The sequence below is a fragment of the Trachypithecus francoisi genome, unplaced genomic scaffold, assembly GCF_009764315.1.
Source record: "Trachypithecus francoisi isolate TF-2019V2 unplaced genomic scaffold, Tfra_2.0 Lachesis_group11, whole genome shotgun sequence".
Taxonomy (NCBI): domain Eukaryota; kingdom Metazoa; phylum Chordata; class Mammalia; order Primates; family Cercopithecidae; genus Trachypithecus; species Trachypithecus francoisi.
Window position 1 is genome coordinate 26,279,670 of NW_022681456.1, and position 19,473 is coordinate 26,299,142.

General features: G+C 39.8%; 2 protein-coding genes across 3 annotated transcripts in view; both read left to right on the forward strand.

Annotated features, from left to right (window-relative positions):
* The window catches only part of CRY1 (cryptochrome circadian regulator 1), a 112,094-nt gene extending 95,106 nt beyond the window's left edge, over positions 1-16,988 (forward strand). The window contains exons 11-14 of one of the 2 annotated variants that reach the window (XR_004439612.1): positions 1,622-1,693; positions 1,768-1,871; positions 6,752-9,442; positions 15,774-16,988. Coding sequence is in view for 1 of the 2 variants with exons in the window: in XM_033220773.1 (XP_033076664.1) it covers positions 1,622-1,693; positions 1,768-1,871 (176 nt within the window). In the remaining variant the exon portion in view is untranslated. Of the gene's footprint in view, positions 1-1,621; positions 1,694-1,767; positions 1,872-2,659; positions 3,300-6,751; positions 9,443-15,773 lie in introns of those variants that run through there. The other variant, XM_033220773.1, reaches the window with a different exon arrangement.
* MTERF2 (mitochondrial transcription termination factor 2) lies at positions 7,399-16,993 on the forward strand. Its single transcript, XM_033220774.1, has 3 exons — positions 7,399-7,593; positions 9,342-9,442; positions 15,774-16,993. Exon 3 carries the CDS (start codon positions 15,831-15,833, stop codon positions 16,986-16,988), a length of 1,158 nt encoding a protein of 385 aa, XP_033076665.1. The 5' UTR covers positions 7,399-7,593; positions 9,342-9,442; positions 15,774-15,830; the 3' UTR covers positions 16,989-16,993.
* Positions 16,994-19,473: the final 2,480 nt, after the last annotated feature.

Here is a 19,473-nt window from a genome sequence, read left to right on the forward strand (position 1 = left end):
GCTAATCATGGTAGCAGGTTAAATTGGGACAGTTTTGCTTTGCAGATGTATAAATGTAGGGTAGTGTATTACATAATAGAAGAATTAATAAATCTTGAAATTATTTTAATTGTGTAAATATTTGCCTATAACATAGTTTGTAGCCAGGTTCTTGGAGGCTTTCAAAAGACACGAGACATGAAAAGCTAAGTAGAACTTAAGTCTAAATGGGGATGTGGAGGGAAAACAAAAACAAATGAAAAAGTGATAAATTGTAAGATGCTGCCTCCATGTGCAATATGAGAAAAGGGAGAGATTATTGAGAGCTGAAGGGACTAGAGAAATTTTCTTGAAAGGTGGCAGGATTGAGTAGCATTTGGGTAGCCAGATGAAGGAAAAAACATTTTAGACCTGGAGATGGGAAATTGTGAAAAGACACGACTTGGGCTATGCTATTAATAGTAAACATTTCTCCCCTCAGGTTTCTGCCCCATTTGAAAGGACTTAAATGCTTCTAAAGCATATCCTTTTATGCCATACACTTATCTTGTCTGTAGGCTTTTATAGTACCTTACAAGGCACGTCAAAGGGCAAAATTCTTTGACTTTTCTTAGTTTTGTTTTGTTTTAATGACTGTGGAACATTCTTAATCTCTGCAACACAAATTGCATTTTTCTCTGCTCATCTTTGTATTTGTGTGTGTGCACGTGTGCTCAGGAAAGGCATAAACTATATGTAGATATCTTAAAGTACTTCTATTCTTATAATAAAAGACTGTAATATGTTTACTACTGTAGCAATATGTTTTAGTTTTTATTTAACTTTTAGGGTTTTTTAAAATTGTAAAATATCAGTTTGTCGGCATTATTAGTCATGAGGGAAAAGCAGATTAAAACAACTGTGGGATAGTACTTCATACTCACTTAGGGTGAGCAGCTGCCACTGATTGCCTGGGATTGAAGTTAATTAAAATGAAAGTAAGTACACAATCTTGTTCAGGCCATAAGGTGTTGACCTGTCCACCTGCTCATGGATAGGTCCAGAATGCTCATATTTTTCCATAACCTGGACACACTGATGAAAATGTTTCCCTGAAACATACTTCTCTGTTCTAGCCAACCTAATCTCCTATAATAGTGTTTGTTTTTAAAAGGGTTGATGTGATTGCTCAGTCTAGGTAACTGCCACATAGTCTGTGTCTTCTGCTTGTAGTGTGATTTGAATTGTTTAACTCATCGGGCAGGCCCTCATTCCCTTATCCTCAAGGAAATATGTTGGGAGGGGCTCTGTAGGAAAAGCGTGGGGAAAAGGGACAAGAGTCAAGGAAGGATGTCTCTCTCACTCTTGCCCCTATGTTTTACCTTCATGGTCAAGTTTCAAATTGTCATCTAGTAAGGAAATGTTTCTTAGAAAATGATCATCAGTGATTTTGCCTTTGAACTGTCAACACTTCTGTGAGCCTAAATTTAAGTTTTCCTGATTTGAGCATGTGGTTTTTGGTTCATAGGAAGATTGAGATTTAGTCTTAAAAGCATATAAATGACCTTAAGTACAAGCACTGAAAGTTGGATTTGTAGTCTTAATAATATATACATCTTGGATTTGATTTTAAGTATTTCTACTATGTTTTAAATACTAACAGGTTGCTCTCAAGGGAGTGGTATTTTACACTATGCTCATGGCGACAGTCAGCAAACTCAGCTGTTGAAGCAAGGTAAGAATGAAGCATTTGCGCATACTGATCTTTTTCCTTTTCCTGTCTTAAACATATATTTTTTTAATGTGCAGGAAGAAGCTCCATGGGTACTGGTCTCAGTGGTGGGAAACGTCCTAGTCAGGAAGAGGACACACAGAGTATTGGTCCTAAAGTCCAGAGACAGAGCACTAATTAGGTAAATATTTTAGAGCTTTATTTCTTGCTTTAGATTAAGAGTATATAATTAACATAAATTAAGATAATTTCCAAAATGGAGTGAATCTCTATTTTCAAACCAGAAAATCTTGAGGCATTAACTTTTAAGCAATTTTTACAAAATCAGTTAATTTTTGGCCAAGAGACATGCATCTGTACTGGAGAAATTGTTGCACCAGTTTTATGGTCATCTGAATCAATGCTCTTTAAATTAGAGATGTTTATGATTTTGTGATCAAATTTTTTCTTAGAAAAAGACAACTTTTTTATTTCCTTACTATGTAACTGTGAGTCTGAAACAATTAAAGCGGCCTCTTTGTTTTAGTGGCATTAATATAATCTTTTTATGAACTTTCCCCCAAATCTTTGCCTCTTAAATGTTTATAAATTTCTTTTATCTGTTGTGATGCTTCTAAAATCTAAATTCTTTCCAATTTGGGAATAGGTTAAAATTTTTTTAAATGCTGGCCCTTATTGGAAGTATCAGAAAGCCTTGTCTGCATTCAGTTTGATTGGATTTGAGATGTCATTTTGTGATTTAAATTAGTATGAAAAGCATTTATACAGTACATTTGCCAGTTTTTAAAAGTTTTTTGTTTCTTCAATTATCTAATACTGTTTACGTTTTTTATTGCTTAATTTTTTTATGTCACCTAATTAGACTATAAGTATCTTGAAGATAAGATCAATAAACACTCATCACATTTTTGTCATTGAATTCTTTGCAATCAAGCTTTACCTAGTTTTTTTTTCCCCCTTAAATCACAGAAAACATTCAGGAGGAATACTGTTGCAGCTGAAATTGGTGGGGAGTTCAATACTTTTCAATTAAGTTATTTAAAAATATTCTTCATTGATGGAAAGCAGTTACATATTGAAATATGTTGTTTCTAATGACATTTCTGTGGTTTTTAACTTTTTAATGAATTTCACAGAGGACAAATGGTAATTTGTATATAAAGAACTTGGCAAGAGAATTTGCTTAATGTAAATATAAATAGTCACAATTAGTATAGACCCATCAATATATTTTTGATAATTTTTCATGTATGGTAAAAGTTAAAATGACAAATTGATATTCTGATCTAAAACTCAAAGTTTTGAGAGTCAGTGGGAAAAAAGGAGGTTTTTAGACTTTCTTAAAAGACTTTGTTAAAATTTTAGGACAGAATTTTCTTGATGTTGTTTGATCTAACTTTGCATTCTTTGATAATAATGTTTTAGATAATGTGCATAATCTAAATTGGTATTGTAGCCTCTGTTAACACAGTGTATGTTTTAAACTTTGATGTGAACCTTTTTAGACCCAAACTTGTGGAAGTATCATGTGTTAAGTTCTCTTTGTCTCTGTTTCTTTGTTCATTTATTACTAAAATGACCTTGTTATTAAAGTATATGCAAATATGAATCTTGTGTACTTGGTGGTTTTTTGTTTTTTGTTTTCTTTTTTGGTAAGGGAGAGAGTATTGCTATATGATAGATACATGGTTACAAATTACATTCTATAAACCACATCACCATTTTGAATGAAGTAACAGCTACCATATGTTAAAGTTAAACAGTATTTTTCAAAATTATATGCAAGAAAAATGTAACACTAAAGGGATTTTTTTTCAAGTAATGACATTTGTAACCATAAGTCAGGCAGTATGGGCTAGCAATCAACAGAGTGAGCTCTAGTCAAATGCCCGATTCTGCCGTTCATTAGCTTTGAGGTCTTGAGCAAGTTTAACCTTCTGTGTCTTCTTTCTTCTTATCTATAAAATGGGGATGAGGGTAGTATCTGCTTTATAGTCCAGTTCCATGTAAAATACTTATGAGCTGGCATGTGATAGGGTACTCAATGTTAGCTGCAGGGCTGCCATGCTGTCTCACCCCCTGGTGTGTACAGTGCACAGTCTGCATAGCTGTATGCCACAACTCTGGTTAGCTGCCATTATTTTTATTACTATTGCTATTATCCCTTTAATGTTCTCTAGTAGGTTAGTTCTTGCCATTCTGAATTATAACCAGTGGCTTTTCATTTTCCCATCGTTAGTCATGATATTTAGTATGATAATTATTTTTAAAGATAACTGAAGATAAAGTTGAGTAAAAATACAGAAACAATAACATTTTAGATGATATGCATTTTTTAAAATATCCTGGATAGTGAATTAACAATTAAATGCTATTACTGAGGCTAGGTGTGGTGGCTCACGCCTATAATCCCAGCACTTTTGGAGGCTGAGGTGGGAGAATCACACAAGCCCAAGAAGTCAAGGCTGCAGTGAGCTATGATTATGCCACTGTACTCCAGCCTGGGTAGAGCAAGACCTCATCTGAACTGGGTGTGGTGGCTCATGCCTGTAATCCCAACACTTTGTGGGGTTGAGGCTGGAGGATCACTTAAAGCCAGGAGTTTGAGACCAGCCCTGGAGATTTAGCAAGACTCCTTCTCTATTTTTAAAAAATCAACGTAAAAGTAAAAAGTAAAGAAGACCAGGTACAGTGGCTCATGCCTGTAATTCTAGCACTTTAGGAGACTGAAGCAGGAGAATCACTTGAGACCTGGAGTTTAAGATTAGCCTGAACCACATCTTGGGACCCCATCTCTACAAAAGAAAACAACAAATATATTAGCCAGGTGTGGTGGTGTGCATTATGGTCCCAGCTACTTGGGAGGCTGAGGTGGGAGGATGGCTTGATCTGGGGGGTTTGAGGCTGCAGTGAACTATGATTGCACCCACTGCACTCCAACCTGGATGACAGGGTGAGACCTTGTCTCGGGGTGGGGTGGTGGTGGGAAATCCATTACTGAGAAAAAGAAGATGAAAAAATCCTGTGCTTTATCATTCTTTTTTCACCACTGTTAAAGTGAAATAATATTTTAATTGTTTTTTTATGGTAACTACCTCACATCCTACTCTTTGGATCTGGTTGTACAGTGCAGAATTGAGAAATTCTTAGGCCTGAGATTTACCATCATCATACAAGAGATCAAAGATTCAGTTTTGTTGTTGTTGTTTTGAGACAGAGTCTCACTCTGTCGCCCAGGCTGGAGTGCAGTGTCACAATCTTGGCTCACTGCAGCCTCTGCCTCCTGGGTTCAAGCGATTCTCCTGCCTCAGCCTCCCAAGTAGCTGGCACTACAGGCACGTGTCGTCACACACGGCTAATTTTTTGTATTTTTTAGTAGAGATGGGGTTTCACCATGTTAGCCAGGATGGTCTCGATCGCCTGGCCTTGTGATCTGTCAGCGTCGGCCTCCCAAAGTGCTGGTATTACAGGCATGAGCCACCGTGCCCGGCCAAAGATTCAGTTTTAATGTGAATAAATAAACCTTTCAGTAAAAGACTATTTCAGCATAAGCACTGGTATGCTATTTATAAATAATGTAAGAGGACTTTTTTTTTTTTTTAATTAGGGAGTTTTTTGGAAAGCTTTTTCAGTTTGGTGTAAATAGTGGTCAAAAAGAATCACTAAAAGGGAAAAAAAAGGCATCAATCATCGTACTCTACTTGAGCAGATACACTGTGTTCGAATACAGTATTCTCCCCTTAACTAGAAATCCTACTTGTGGTTGAGGGATTTAAGACATTTTACTCATTCGGCAAATGCTTCTATTCTTATTGCCAAAAACTGTACTGACAACTTGGAAAAATTATATTGAGAGAACCAGGATTTTGAATGAACCTGTGCAGAGTCCTTACGGTATAGTAAATTTGAGATATAAAAGACTATCAGTATTTTTAATGCATCCCTTACAAGCTAGAAATTTCAGGATCTTCTCACAATTCAAATGTGTTTGTAATTTTCTTGTACATAATATGCATAATTATAAGTTATTTTCCCCTTTTCTTCATTCAAGGTTTTTTTTCCAATTATATGGCCCTAGAAATGCACTGTTTAAATATTTGGGCTGGAAAAAACTTTGAGTAGCATTTATTTAATACAGTTGGAATAGCTGATTTGTCAATTTCAAGTTGTGATTACAATGGACGGGGTCATATGTATTGTAATTCCTCACACAATTACGTGGAGCCCTAATACAAGCTTCCGGCACCCTGGTGCACATTTCTGCTCCCTCCCTCCTGACCCGTGATGGCAGCTTGCAGTTCTAAGTCCTGAGTTTACATTCTTTAACTTCCTTTTCTGTATCCTAATTTCCTTTTCCTAAGTACAAATGACTCACTTTGGTTAGTCTGGACCCCAAATCGTTTTATTTCAGGAAAAAGTATGCAATAAATCTATGCATAATAGAGTTTTTATATTCAGATAACTCAGGGGTTGCTGGACAAACACCCCCCAGCTGTACACTTGAGTTGCTCAGATCGTTCTAGAATATCCTAGAGATCAGAGGTGATCTTGAGGAGCCAGGATTCTTGGTGCTACTCTGTGGAATTAAAAATGCATGTGTGAGCACCTCTCAGTAAAGCCTGTTGCGCCTAAACTGCATACTGAGACTAGACTCAAAGATTTTAGTTAACATTTCCTGAGTTCCTACTGTGTGCCGAGCATTGTTCACAGAAAAATAATCAGTAGCCTCAAGGAATTTACTCCACAGGGTGTGAGGGCAGTCTAAGTGCCAGTGCCAGCGATTACGGCAGAACTGCGCAGTGTGCTATGAACACCTGACAGCAGGGACCTCCAGCTGGGAACACCAGTTTTTCTGACTCCAACTCCACACAAACAGAACCACCAGGCCCAGGTCAGGGCACCCTGTCCTCGATAACACGTAACTCTAGGTGTGATTAGTCACATTATTAGTTGTTGATATCTCTGCCCTCCACTAGAATATAAGCTCCATAAGGACAAGGAATGTGTTTTATTCCCCCTCTATCTTCTCATTGCTGTTTCAATATGCTTTGCGCTTAACAGGCCTGCCATAAATACTTGTTTTTTGGATGGAGAAATGTGAAAATAAATGAGAGAGACATTGAGCCTGGCTTTAAGGAGAAATTAACGTGTTTAGTGTATGAGATTGGGCATCACCGGTAATAATTAGAATGGAAACCACTTGGCAGTTTATCAGAAAAGGCGAGTATTTAGGTGAAGATGGCAAGGAGGGGGAGAACGGAGAATGGCTTTTAAAGACGAATCAGTCGCTAACTGCTGGGGTAGGGTGGGGGCGGGGAAGAGTTTGGATGTGTTTCAAAGAATTTGGGTTTTTTTAAAACATTTCTTTTGTAAGTTGGTTCTTTACCTAATTGAATTATTTTGGGAACTGTGATTGGTTCTATCTTAAAGATATAGCGGTTTCTGTTACTTCTTTTTTTCTTACATTTTCTAAGCGTCAAAGCTACTGGAACTCCGCTTCCTAAAACGCTAAGGAAAGGGTGTGAAAATGCCAGATGCCGCCGCCGGCACAGGCTCCGCTCCCTGGAATGCCGATTCCCACTCCCACTCGCCCTTGTGGTGCGGGGAGGGACGCGTAGTTGTGTCCTGCGCTCTGACTGGCTGCCCTGGGACGTGGGGGCGTGTCTGCGGGGGGGGGGGGTGGGGTGTCATCTCCCGAGACCTGATTGGCCATGGGCGAAGGGGCTGGTGGCCTGGTTGAAGCTGCCGAGGACTGTCGGGAGCTTCTTGGGACCGAGGACTGAGACCCAGGCTCCAGGCCTCAGCGGGACGGCGGACTGTGGGGAGGCTGACCAGAGAGAGAGGGAAGGACAGGGCCTGGCCCCCGGGACTCCCTGTGCCTTGCTTGGAGCTGACGCCAACGGGTGAGTCGCCCTCTTCCTCTGCTCTCTTCCTCACCTGCGGCGCCGTGGCGGAAGTCACGGTCCGCAAAACCCCACGCATCACCAGACGCTCAGCTCAGCCTGCCAGGTTTCTCTGGAAAAGCGGAGGCCCTACAGTGAATGTGCGGCCTTTTGATCGGTCCCGGAGATGATCTTCCGAGGACCCTCGTTTTTCCTTGCTTATAAACGTTGGTCAGTTTGAGACTGGCAGCAGGGCATACGTGTTACGAAAGAAGAACTCTACTGAAACCAGTGGTGGTGTAGAGAAGATCATACTAACCATAACTGTGTGTATTACGGAAGTGAATTTCACTCCTCAAAAATGCTTAAGAAACAAGCATCCTAGAACAGCCCGCATTGTGATTTAACAAACATTTACCAAAAGCATTACTTTATGTGGGGGCACAGGGATAAGAGCAGGACTCTGGAGCCAAACTGTGGGGTTTGAATCCAAATTCTGCCTTTTTTTTTTTTTTTTTTGTTTAGCTAAGCAACCTTGGGGAAGTTCCTTTACTTGCGTCTATTTCCTCAATTTAAAATGGGTTGTTGTGATGATTTAATGATTTAGTATATGTGAAGAATTTTCTGCATATTTTAAGTGATTTGTGGTATTAACTCGTTTGATCTTTGCCGTCACCCAGGAGATAGTGTCACCATTTTCCTGATGCCAAACTGAGGCTCAGAGAGGTGAAGTAACTTCCTCAAGTCTCAGCACAACTGTTGTCCAGGAATCAGGCAGTCTGTCTCTGGTAACCCAGTTTTACCCACTGCATTAATTTACTGCATCCATTTGTTCACTTGTTTCACCTGACAAATACTGATTTTGTCTCTGTGTGGAACAAGTTCTTTGCTGGGTGCAGGAAATAAAACAGAACACCGTTCAGTTCCTGCCTTCCCAACGCTTGTAAATCTAGTGCAAGTTGTTCATGGCCGGGCTGCAGGGTGTCCATGAATCCTGCTAAAATCATTTGCGAAATGTTGTGAGTGTGGGTCTTTTCTTCTGGAAAGAGAGTCTGTGACTCTCAGGTTCTAAGTTGATCTGTGATCCAAATGGAGGGATGAAGAAGTGTTGGTTTAGCAGACCTGTGCCTAGTATGCCTGATACACAGCTTGAACTTCAAACAAAGAGCAACACAATTCCTACTGGTTGGAAGAATAAAGAACTTATAAGAGCATAATAAGTGCTGCAGTAGAGTCCGGAGCAGGGTGCTGTGGAAGAGCACACAGAAGGCCACCTGCCCAGGAATGCCTCCTAGAGGCAGTGAAGGCAGCTGGGTGAGGGTAGGGAAGTAGTTCATTGGAACACTGTGGTGACCAGTCTCTGTCCATGTGGAGTGTTGAGACAGAAACAATACACGAACAGCTGCAGCTGTTGTACCACTTGTGCACAAGTGTAGAAGAAGTCCATGGTGCCATGAAATCCTATAATGAGGACAAGAGGCTTCATGTATTCATGAAGGTTAGAAAAGTTTCCTTGAGAAAGTGACACTTAGGCCTAAGAGTTGGAGCATTTTGGGCATGGAATCTGACCCACAGTCTTCAAAGACCACATGGTAGAAACCAGTAGAGCACCAGGGACTGACAGGAAGCAAATGCAGCTGGTGCAGGAGAGGGAAATGGGAATTAGGGTGGTAGCAGAGCCCAAAGAGGCCTTGTAGCCTGGTAAGGCATTTCTATGTTTTATTTTATTTTGTCTTTATCCTAAAATGCTATTGGAAGGTTTATTGCAGGGAGCTGACAAGATCACATGTTGAGAAGAAGTTGGAAAGAATCCCAAGTGGATCAACTGAATATCTGGATGAGGATAAGATCTGTGGGGAAAGACTGTAAGGTAAGAAGAAGAGAGGTCTAGAACCAAGCCTTGAAGGTGAGCTTGCACGGGAGACAGATAGAGGATGGCCAGAAGTATAGAAAGGGAGAAGAATCAAAAAAGTGAGGTGTCCAGGAAGTCAAATGAGAGAATATTTCAAGGAAAAAGTGGTCAGCTCTGCTAAAAGCTGCAGAAGTCAAAAGAGATAAGGAAGGTTGGGTGTCATGGCTCATGGCTTGTAATAGTCCTTTTTCACACTGCTGATAAAGACATACCCAAGACTGGGCAATTTACAAAAGCAAGAGGTTTAATGGACTTACAGTGCCACGTGGTTGGGGAGACCTCACAATCATGGCAGAAGGTGAAAAGCAAATCTCATATCGTGACAGACAAGAGAAGAGAATGAGAGCCCAGTGAAAGGGGTTTCCCCTTATCAAACCATCAGATCTTATGAGGTTTACTCACTACCATGAGAACAGTGTGGGGGGAACCACCCCCATGGTTTAATTAACTCCCACTGGGTTCCTCCCACAACACAAGGGAATTATGGGAGCTACAATTCAAGATGAGATTTGGGTGGGGACACAGCCAAACCATATCAAGCCTGTAATCTCAACACTTTGGGATGCCAAGGTGGGCAGATCGCTTGAGTTCAGGAGTTCAAGAGCAGCCTGGAAACGTGGTGAAACCCCATCTCTACAAAAAAAGAGATAAGAATGAAAACTACTCATTGGCTGTAACCACATGGAAATTATCTTTATTGCAAGCTATATAAGTAGAAGAGGAAATGGAGAGAAAGAAGGATCTGCAAGAATTAGCTGAGGGGAAGAGAGAGATAGGGTTTGGGCAGGGAAAGGAAGAGCAGTGGAGAGAGATAGGGTTTGGGCAAGGAGAGGAAGAGCAGTGGAGTGATGGCTGGAGCATCAGAGGAGGATACACCTGAAGGAGCAAACACTTGAGAAAGAAGGACTTGAGAGTTCTCAGGCCAGAGAGGCTGGGCTCAGCATAGGAGCAGGAATGACCCTGGATAATGAAAGCTGTGATTGTAGGGAAGGGGAACTAGTGATAGGCTTATGTCAGCTGAGAGGAGCTGCTTTCCTTTCTTTGTACAGATAGGAGGCCAGGGCACTGGTTGTGAGTGAAGGTGGGTATGGAGGTAGGCGGGAAGCTAGAGGCCTGAGTTGAGAAGATTTGAGATAGTTGGTGGGAAGGGTGGAAGAGTGAGTCAACCAGAGCTTGTTTGAGGATGGTCTGGCAGGGGGAGACAAGTATGTAGCAAAGACCAGAAATAAACCTCTTGGCCCCACTGAGGAACTGCAAAGAAGGGGTATGAGGATGGAGGCTAATTAGAGACAAAAGCTACATTTAACATATGATAAAGGAGGCATCATAAGTCATGGGGAAGGAAAGCATTGTTCAGAAAATGGTACTTGGAGAGAAGTAAACTATTGATAAAATCTATTTAGATTCTCAGCTCACACCCAGAAATTTCAAATGAACTTAAGGAGCTAAGTTTTAAAATTCAAACAAAAATATGGGAGGAAATATGGATGAATTTTTGCTGATCATCTGGTACTTAAAAGCAGTAAGGATCATCAAGGAAAACTTCCCTGACCTTCCTTTGACCACGTGAAATTACCTGCTTTGTTCTAACAGATGCTGTAATATGAACTTTAATAATATTATGCTAAATGAAATAAGCTAGACACAAAAGACAATTATTACATGACCCCACATATAAGAAGTACCTAGAATAGACAAATTCATAGAGACAGAAAGTAAAATAGAGGTAACTGGTGTCTGGAGGGAAGAGGGTATGGAGAGTTATTGTTTAATGGGCACAGAGACAGAGTTGGTGTTTGTGATCGTGGTCATGGTGGTACAACACTGTGAATGTACTTTAAGCCACTGAATGGTACACTTGAAAATGGTTTAAATGGTAAATTTTTTTGTTATTTATATCTTACCACAATTTAAAAAGGGGCTACTTTGGTATGCTAAACTATACCATCAACAACTGAAAATGAGCTGAAGAAAATATTGTATTTTCAAAAATGAGATTGTATTTCTTAATTCATAGAGTTTATACAAGTCAATTTTTAAAAAGCAGAACGATTGCAGTTTTACAAGTCAGGAATGGTTGATTCACAAAAGGAAATAAAGGTGAAGAAAATAGTTTGATTATGAAAACATCACCCTCATGAATAATAAAAAGAAGTTGAATTAGTGTTATATCATTTTTCACATATCAAAATAAAAACTGATGAGAGAATCACTCATACTGCTTGTGAGAATGTCAACTGAGATGGTTTTTCCGACAGGAAATTTAGCAACTTTGCTTTCCCAGTGTTCACATATCTCCTCTTCAGTCAGGAAATCTACTTCTAGGAATTCATCCTAAAGGAAAAGCATATGAAATGTGGACATTTATTCAGCATATAGCAAAAATTACAAATAGCCTAAATGCTCAATATAAGGAATGAATTACAAAATAATAATATATCCATCCCATATACCAAGCACTCATCTTAAATGTTTACAGAGCATTTTTGATACCACGGTTAGATACTTACTATGAATAAAATAGAAGCAGAAAAATAAATCAGATACATATGTATGTATTATGTGTTCATTACATAGGAGTCACAACATTCATACTTTTCACTTTCATAGTCAGCTGTGTTTGCTCATCAGAGACGAAGCAAGACAGATTTACTGGTAAAGATGACTCACCTGAACACATCATAGTTCATAGCCAACTACTTCATCTGTGTGGTGTCTGCATAAGAGATTTTCAAGAAAAATTCTGAGTCTTTGTAATTTTCACTTTATAGGCTGAATTCAGAACCTAAGTCCCATGTGTAGGGAAGGTACCACACAGGAGACCAGAAATACACTATCTTTCAGCAAGTCCAGCACAGCCAGGAGTTCCTCGGGGTTGGAACAGATCCTGTTCTCTGGCTAAACACTAGATCTGCAGTTGGCTTGGTTGGGGGTTACATTATACAGAATGACAGATCTTTAAACATTAGAATGACATTGACCATGGCAAAGTGCACTCATTGACAGAGGCTCCTGCAGAGGAACAGCAGCTGTCTGCATTTTCTGCTTCCTCCAGGCTGAACTGTGATGTTTTCAGGTCACGTATCATCATGTATGCCAAAATATGTACAGTTGTCTTTGGGTCATGGGGATTGTGAAAGACTTTTTCCATTTCCTTATACTTTTCAGAAGTTGGCAACTTTTCCACATTGAATGTGCATTGCTTTTATAAGCAGTTATTTTGGGAAACAGAAGCATTTAAAATCCATTCTTTAGGCCGGGCACGGTGGCTCACACCTGTAATCCCAACATTTTGGGAGGCTGAGGTGGGTGGACCGCTTGAGCTCAGGAGTTCCAGACCAGCCTGGGCAACATGGCAAAACCCTGTCTCTACAAAAAGTACAAAAATTAGCCAGGCATGGTGGCTCATGGCTGTAGTCCCATCTACTCAGGAGGCTGAGGCTGGAGAATCACCTGAGCCCGGGAAGCAGAGGTTGTGCAGTGAGCCGAGATCACACCACTGTACTCCATCCAGCCTGGGTGACAGAGTGAGACCCTGTCTCTAAAATAAATAAATAAATACATTTTTTGGTTTTCAGTTCTCTTTGTAAATAATCTAAAATACAATTTAAAGTCATACTACTACAAGACTTTTAGCTCCAGAAATTTTACTCTGTACCAGGCATTGTGCAAAGTACTTGACATGCATTTTAACCCTTACAGTTTTCCTGTAAGGCTTAGATTCTGTTCTCTCCATTTCACAGATTGCTGCTAGTAATACTCATTGAATAGTTAGTGTGAGGCGCTATTCTAATTACTGCTGTCTTGTTTTATCTGAGGCTAGCTTACACAAGGCTGCCCCATAAGCTAGAGCCAGGATTGGGTGTGGGTGATTGGCAGCAGCCCATGCTCCTCCCCCGTGGTACAGAGGTGCAGCCTGAGCTTGTGGGGTCACACAACAGGGAGTGGGGAGTGGGATCCCAGCCCCGATCTGCCTGTGCTTCATCATGCTGTGCCTCCTCCTTCCTGTCAAAGTTGATGGCCTTCTTACCAAGTTTTTAAAATAATATTTTCATCTTGGCTAACAGTATTAGGACTATTATCTGAAGAAAATTCTGGTTGAACCACTAAGAGTAAAACAAGCTATGGCTTCAATTATTTTAGTCTCTATAGGCGCTCACAGTGAGCTAAACCAAAATGGGAAACCAAAATGGAAAGGGTATTACCTAATTTTCCTAACAGAATAATTATTTATTTGGATTAGTTAAGACAGGGCTGAAAGTGAAGAGTCCCCAGCATATATGGCAAGGGCGTTTAAATTAGAGTCAGGGATTGGAAATGGCTGCTTTCTGCTTTTCTTCCAGACCTATAAAGAGTGAGGGAAGGCTGCCAACAGGCTAAATTGACCCGCACTATACAGTTTTGTGGCAAGGCTGAGACACTTACAACACTCTCAGGTACTAAAACAAACCAGATGTATTTTCATTACCAGAGACAAAAGAAATAGCGGTGAAGGAGTTCATTATGCTCATTATGCCACTCTTAACATACTGACCATTTTGAATTAAAGGCACCTGAAAAATATCATGTGTAAGATCTGACCTGTTTCTTAAAAACAGATAAAATTCCCATGTGAGAGACACCCTCCCTACACCAAAAGGAGTAACATCCTTAACCTCAAGGATGAGAAATTGATACCAAAACATTTCTGCACCGTCCTTATTAAAATAACTTATCTTTTAGACCTCCCCATGTAATTCAGTTGCTTCTTCACAGCTTTCTATTTTTTGTGCAACTCAGTACATAAATAACTGACTCTAACTGCTTCTTTGGGTCTCTGATTCCTTATGAGGGATCCCATGCCACGTAAACTTGTATTAAATAAAGTTTATGGCCGGGGGCAGAGGCCCACGCCTGTAATCCCAGCATTTTGAGAGGCCAAGACGGGCAGATCATGAGGTCAAGAGATCGAGACCATCCTGGCCAACATGGTGAAACCCCATCTCTACTAAAAATACAAAAATTAGCTGGGCGTGATGGTGCACACTTGTAGTCCCAGCTACTCGGGAGGCTGAAGCAGGAGAATCACTTGAACCCAGGAGGTGGAGGTTGCAGTGAGCCGAGATCGCACCACTGCATTCCAGCTGGGCAACAGAGAGAGACTGTCTCAAAATAAATAAAGTTTAAAAAAATAAAGTTTATGTTTTTCTCCTGTTAATGTATCTTATGTCTAATTCTCGGGTCCTGTCACGACCCTAAGAAGATGGAGGTGTTTTGCTGCCCCTACAGAGGCAAAGACTGTTAATGTATCAGACACAGTATAGCCATCTCAAGATACCTAAAGATGTCAAGTGGATAGCTTATTACACTGTTCTGAAAGTACAGTCACTTTTCCACAGCTGACCTGGTTTTCCATGGCACCATGGGAACAGCCACGTGGCATTTTTTCATTTTACCCAGCTAGGGATTACTGGTGGCCGCCACCACACCCTGCTAATTTTTGTATTTTTAGTAGAGATGGGGTTTCACCATGTTGGCCAAGCTGGTCTCAAACTCCTGACCTCAGGTGATCCGCCCACCTTAGCCTCCCAAAGTGCTGGAATGACAACTTATTCTAATTCTGGATTTATAAAAGGGAGTTTTGTTCACATAATTCTAAAAAAAAAAAAAAAAATCCACATTTAAAATAAAATGGCCCATTTTGGGTGATAGTTATTCAGCAAAATATTTAATGTATAAAATTAGAGATGACCCTTCCCCTCTTCCCCCTTTAAATATCTGCTTCCACTAAACATCAACTTAATAATATAAAACATTTTTTAATAAACCATGTTTGTGTGTGTGTGCATAATACAGCCCTCCTAAAAGAAAAACAGTTGTGGAAAAGGGAATTTGTATGAAAATAACATTTGAGGTCCGTCAACCTTTGAACTCTTTGGTCTTGCTGCTCTTCTGTAAAATAGAAGTAACTCAACAGTATATTTACAAAATGTAAGATGTCAAAGTTGTGGAGAAGTGTATTACAATTCAATTATTTAGGAGGATTTTTGTTTTGGTTTTTTTTTGCGGAGTTTCACTCTTGTTGCCCAATCTGGAGTGCAATGGCACAATCTCGGCTCACTGCAACCTCCGGCTCCTGGTTTCAAGCAATCCTTATTTAGGAGGATTTAAAAAAATATTCCACATGAGTAGTTTTCTTGTCTAATTTAAATCCACTTTATTTCCAGACGTTGTAAACAGCTCAAATTTGTAAGTGTATGTATTCTGAAAGTCAACACCCTTATACTAAAAACCTTTATTCTTTTTACAGATAGAATGAGTCCATTTAAGTCCCAGGACGGTGGAAAGTAACTAGTGGATTGCAGCCATGTTGTGGAAGCTGCTGCTGAGATCCCAGTCCTGCAGGCTGTGTTCTTTCAAAACGATGCAATCACCTCCAAAATACAGACCTTTCTTAGCATGCTTCACCTATACAACTGATAGACAGTCGAGCAAAGAAAATACAAGAACAGTGGAAAAGCTCTATAAATTTTCAGTTGACATCAGGAAAATTCGCAGATTAAAAGGATGGGTACTTTTAGAGGATAAAACCTATGTTGAAGAAATTGCGAGTATTTTACAAGAACTAGGTGCCGATGAGACTGCTGTAGCCAGTATTTTGGAACGCTGCCCGGAAGCAATTGTCTGTAGTCCAACCGCTGTTAACACCCAGAGAAAACTCTGGCAGTTGGTCTGCAAAAATGAGGAAGAGTTAATCAAGTTAATAGAGCAGTTTCCAGAATCTTTCTTTACTATTAAAGACCAAGAAAACCAGAAGCTGAATGTTCAGTTCTTTCAAGAATTGGAACTAAAAAATGTGGTCATTAGCAGACTTTTGACTACTGCATCTAATGTTTTTCATAATCCTGTTGAGAAGAATAAGCAAATGGTAAGAATTCTCCAAGAGAGTTATCTAGATGTAGGTGGCTCTGAGGCCAACATGAAAGTTTGGCTACTAAAATTGTTAAGCCAAAACCCATTTATTTTGTTAAATTCTCCCGCAGCTATAAAGGAAACACTAGAATTTCTCCAGGAGCAAGGTTTCACAAGCTTTGAAATTCTCCAGCTTCTGTCCAAACTCAAAGGATTTCTTTTTCAACTTTGCCCAAGAAGTATACAGAATAGTATTTCCTTCTCTAAAAATGTTTTTAAATGCACAGATCATGACCTGAAGCAATTAGTTTTGAAATGTCCTGCCCTTTTATATTATTCTGTTCCAGTTTTAGAAGACAGAATGCAAGGATTATTGAGAGAAGGAATTTCCATAGCTCAAATAAGAGAGACGCCAATGGTTCTTGAATTAACACCACAGATAGTACAGTACAGGATAAGGAAATTGAATTCCTTAGGCTACAGAATAAAGGATGGACATCTAGCAAATCTAAATGGATCAAAAAAAGAGTTTGAAGCTAATTTTGGCAAAATTCAGGCCAAAAAAGTAAGGCCATTATTTAACCCTGTAGCACCATTAAATGTTGAAGAATGACATACTGACTGATGTTGCTTCTTTCTAGCAGTGCAGGGTGAAACTAACTAGCAAAGACAAAAATTCAGGCAGTTTGTAGGCACCAGTAATTTAAGAACCTGCTTAGCTTCTGGGTTGCATTTGAGTTATCTCTAAATAGATAAATTCTGACTCATTTGCCATATTATAAAATATAAATTGTATGTTTACCTTAAACCATTATTTCAAAAACTCATGTACTATTAAATGGCATATCAGTGTGATGCTTTATAAGTGAATCACTTCTAAGAAATGGACAAGTGCTTAATTCAAGGTATGGATACATTTTTATTCATACAGCACATTTCATCTTAGGATGCAAATTCAGTCTTTCTCACTACTAGCCATGAAACATCACTCTACTGTAGTCCGAATTCTGTAGCTTAGTGTTACGTGAACTATCAGCAAACTTCTATACCTTTTTTTTTTTTTTTGGAGAAAAGTTCATCTTGTGTTTAGAATAAATGACTGTCTTTGAGAACCAAGTATTACTCATCCAAAAAGAAGAGTTGGAGCCTATTTGTGTGGTCAGTTTGTTTAGGATTGACCATTATGGTAACTCTTATAAAACACCATGCACATTCATTACTTTCCTCATTTTACACATGAGGAAACTGAAGCTGAGAGAGGCCACTCAGCTGCCAAATGGCAGAGTCCAGGTTTATTAACTGGGCTCCGACTTCTGTTCAAACCTTGTGAACTGGAAGGATTACTTATGAATTGACATAAGAGAAGTCACCCCTACCTGACAGGCCAAAAGGAATAAGTACTAACAACAAATTCGGGGACATGTATGAAAACCTCTCCATAAAATGTTCTAATTCAAAATTTTCTAATTTATATACATTTGAAATAAATGGAGCTTTTTAGAAAACATTCTGAAAATCCAGGTCTGCCTGTAAGGGAAAGTGGGTGATGGTTAGAACTAATTTTAGGGGTGGCGTTTCAAGTTTCCATTTCTGAACCTTGTTCCAAGATAAACATACCCAGATAAAGAACTGACTCACTTTCAGCTGTGAAGTCTGAACTTTGTAACAAATGCACAGCCAAACAACTGACTGACAACATCTGTGCACTATTTGTACATGGCTTAAATATAATGAAAAAATTATGAAAAATGCAGGCAGTATCCTCACTCTTCACTCCTTCAGCAAATGCAAGTAACCCTTACTATCCAAATCTGTTCGCCTCCTAGAGGGAGCTCTGTATATAAGTGCTTTACGATTCTAAAACGACCATTGTTCACTGTTCTACTGATGAGGAGACTCAGGGTAAGTCACCTACCCAAGGTCATGCAGGAATGTTGGTTCAAGAATAGCAGCTAGTACAGTTAGAGCAGGGCCGAGTGGTTGGGAGAGCGGCACAAGAGGAGAGAGGCGGCACAGGTCCATGTAAGGAGCAGAATCTCATTTGAAGTGTGATGGGAAACCATTGGAGAGTTTTTAGTTTATGCTTCTTGTCCTGACATAAAGTGTCAGTGGCATTCTTGCTCTTTCACTCTTAAGTGTCTCAGTTGGGAAGACATTATATGTGATATGGTTACCTTGGTAGTTAGATGTCAATTTTGAGATGCCTACTAGACACCCTAGGAGGAATGTCAAACAGGCAAATGGCTAAGTCTGGAGCTGCGTTTCAGTCAGAACTGAAAATACATATTTGGGGATCATCTGCCTATCTATGATATTTAAAACCATGGCTCTAGATTAGACTGCCTGGGGGGGAAAAAAGTGCAGATTTGGAGTAGGGTAGTTGGCCAAGCCTGGAAAAAGACTGGTCAAAGCAAGAAATTGGTCACAGGAAGAAACAAGGACATGGTCACTAATAATGAAGCCACTGAGGGGTCAACTAAGATACAGAGAAATGACGAATGGGTTTGGCAAAAAGGAAATAATTGGTTCACGCTATAGGGTGATTCTGGGCCAGGCACTGTGGCTCACACCTGTAATCCCAACACTTTGGGAAGCCAAGCAGGAGAATCACTTGAGACCAGGAGTTTGAGACCACCCCGGGCAACACAGTGAGATCCTGTCTCTACAAAAATGTTTAAAAATGTTTTAAATCAGCCTGGTGTGGTGGCACACACCTCTAGTCCTAGCTACTTGGTAGGGTGAGGTGGGAGGATGGCTTGGGCCCAGCAGATCAAGGCTGCAGTGAGCTATGTTCGTACCACTGCACTGCAGCCTGGGCGACATCGAGTGTGAAAGCAAACATACAATAAAAGGGCATATTAGAAAGTTTGAGTGGCTACATGTACTTTGTGGCCATTAATTTAAAAGGAGACTAGTCAATACAGCAGCAAAATTTAAGTGCTCAGATCTAGGCACGGAGAACCAGAGGTAGTTACAGTTATAGAAATACATTTGTAGCTTACCCTAACTTGAAAAGATTATATTCTTAATCAATTATGCAGTATACTGACTTTATTTTCCCTTGGGGCCCATTCCATTGCTTTTGGCTTTTGAACCTC

What these genes read in the sequence shown, in the direction of transcription:
- MTERF2 (XM_033220774.1), top strand. Translation starts at nt 15,831, where the DNA reads ATGTTGTGGAAGCTGCTGCTGAGATCCCAGTCCTGCAGGCTGTGTTCT.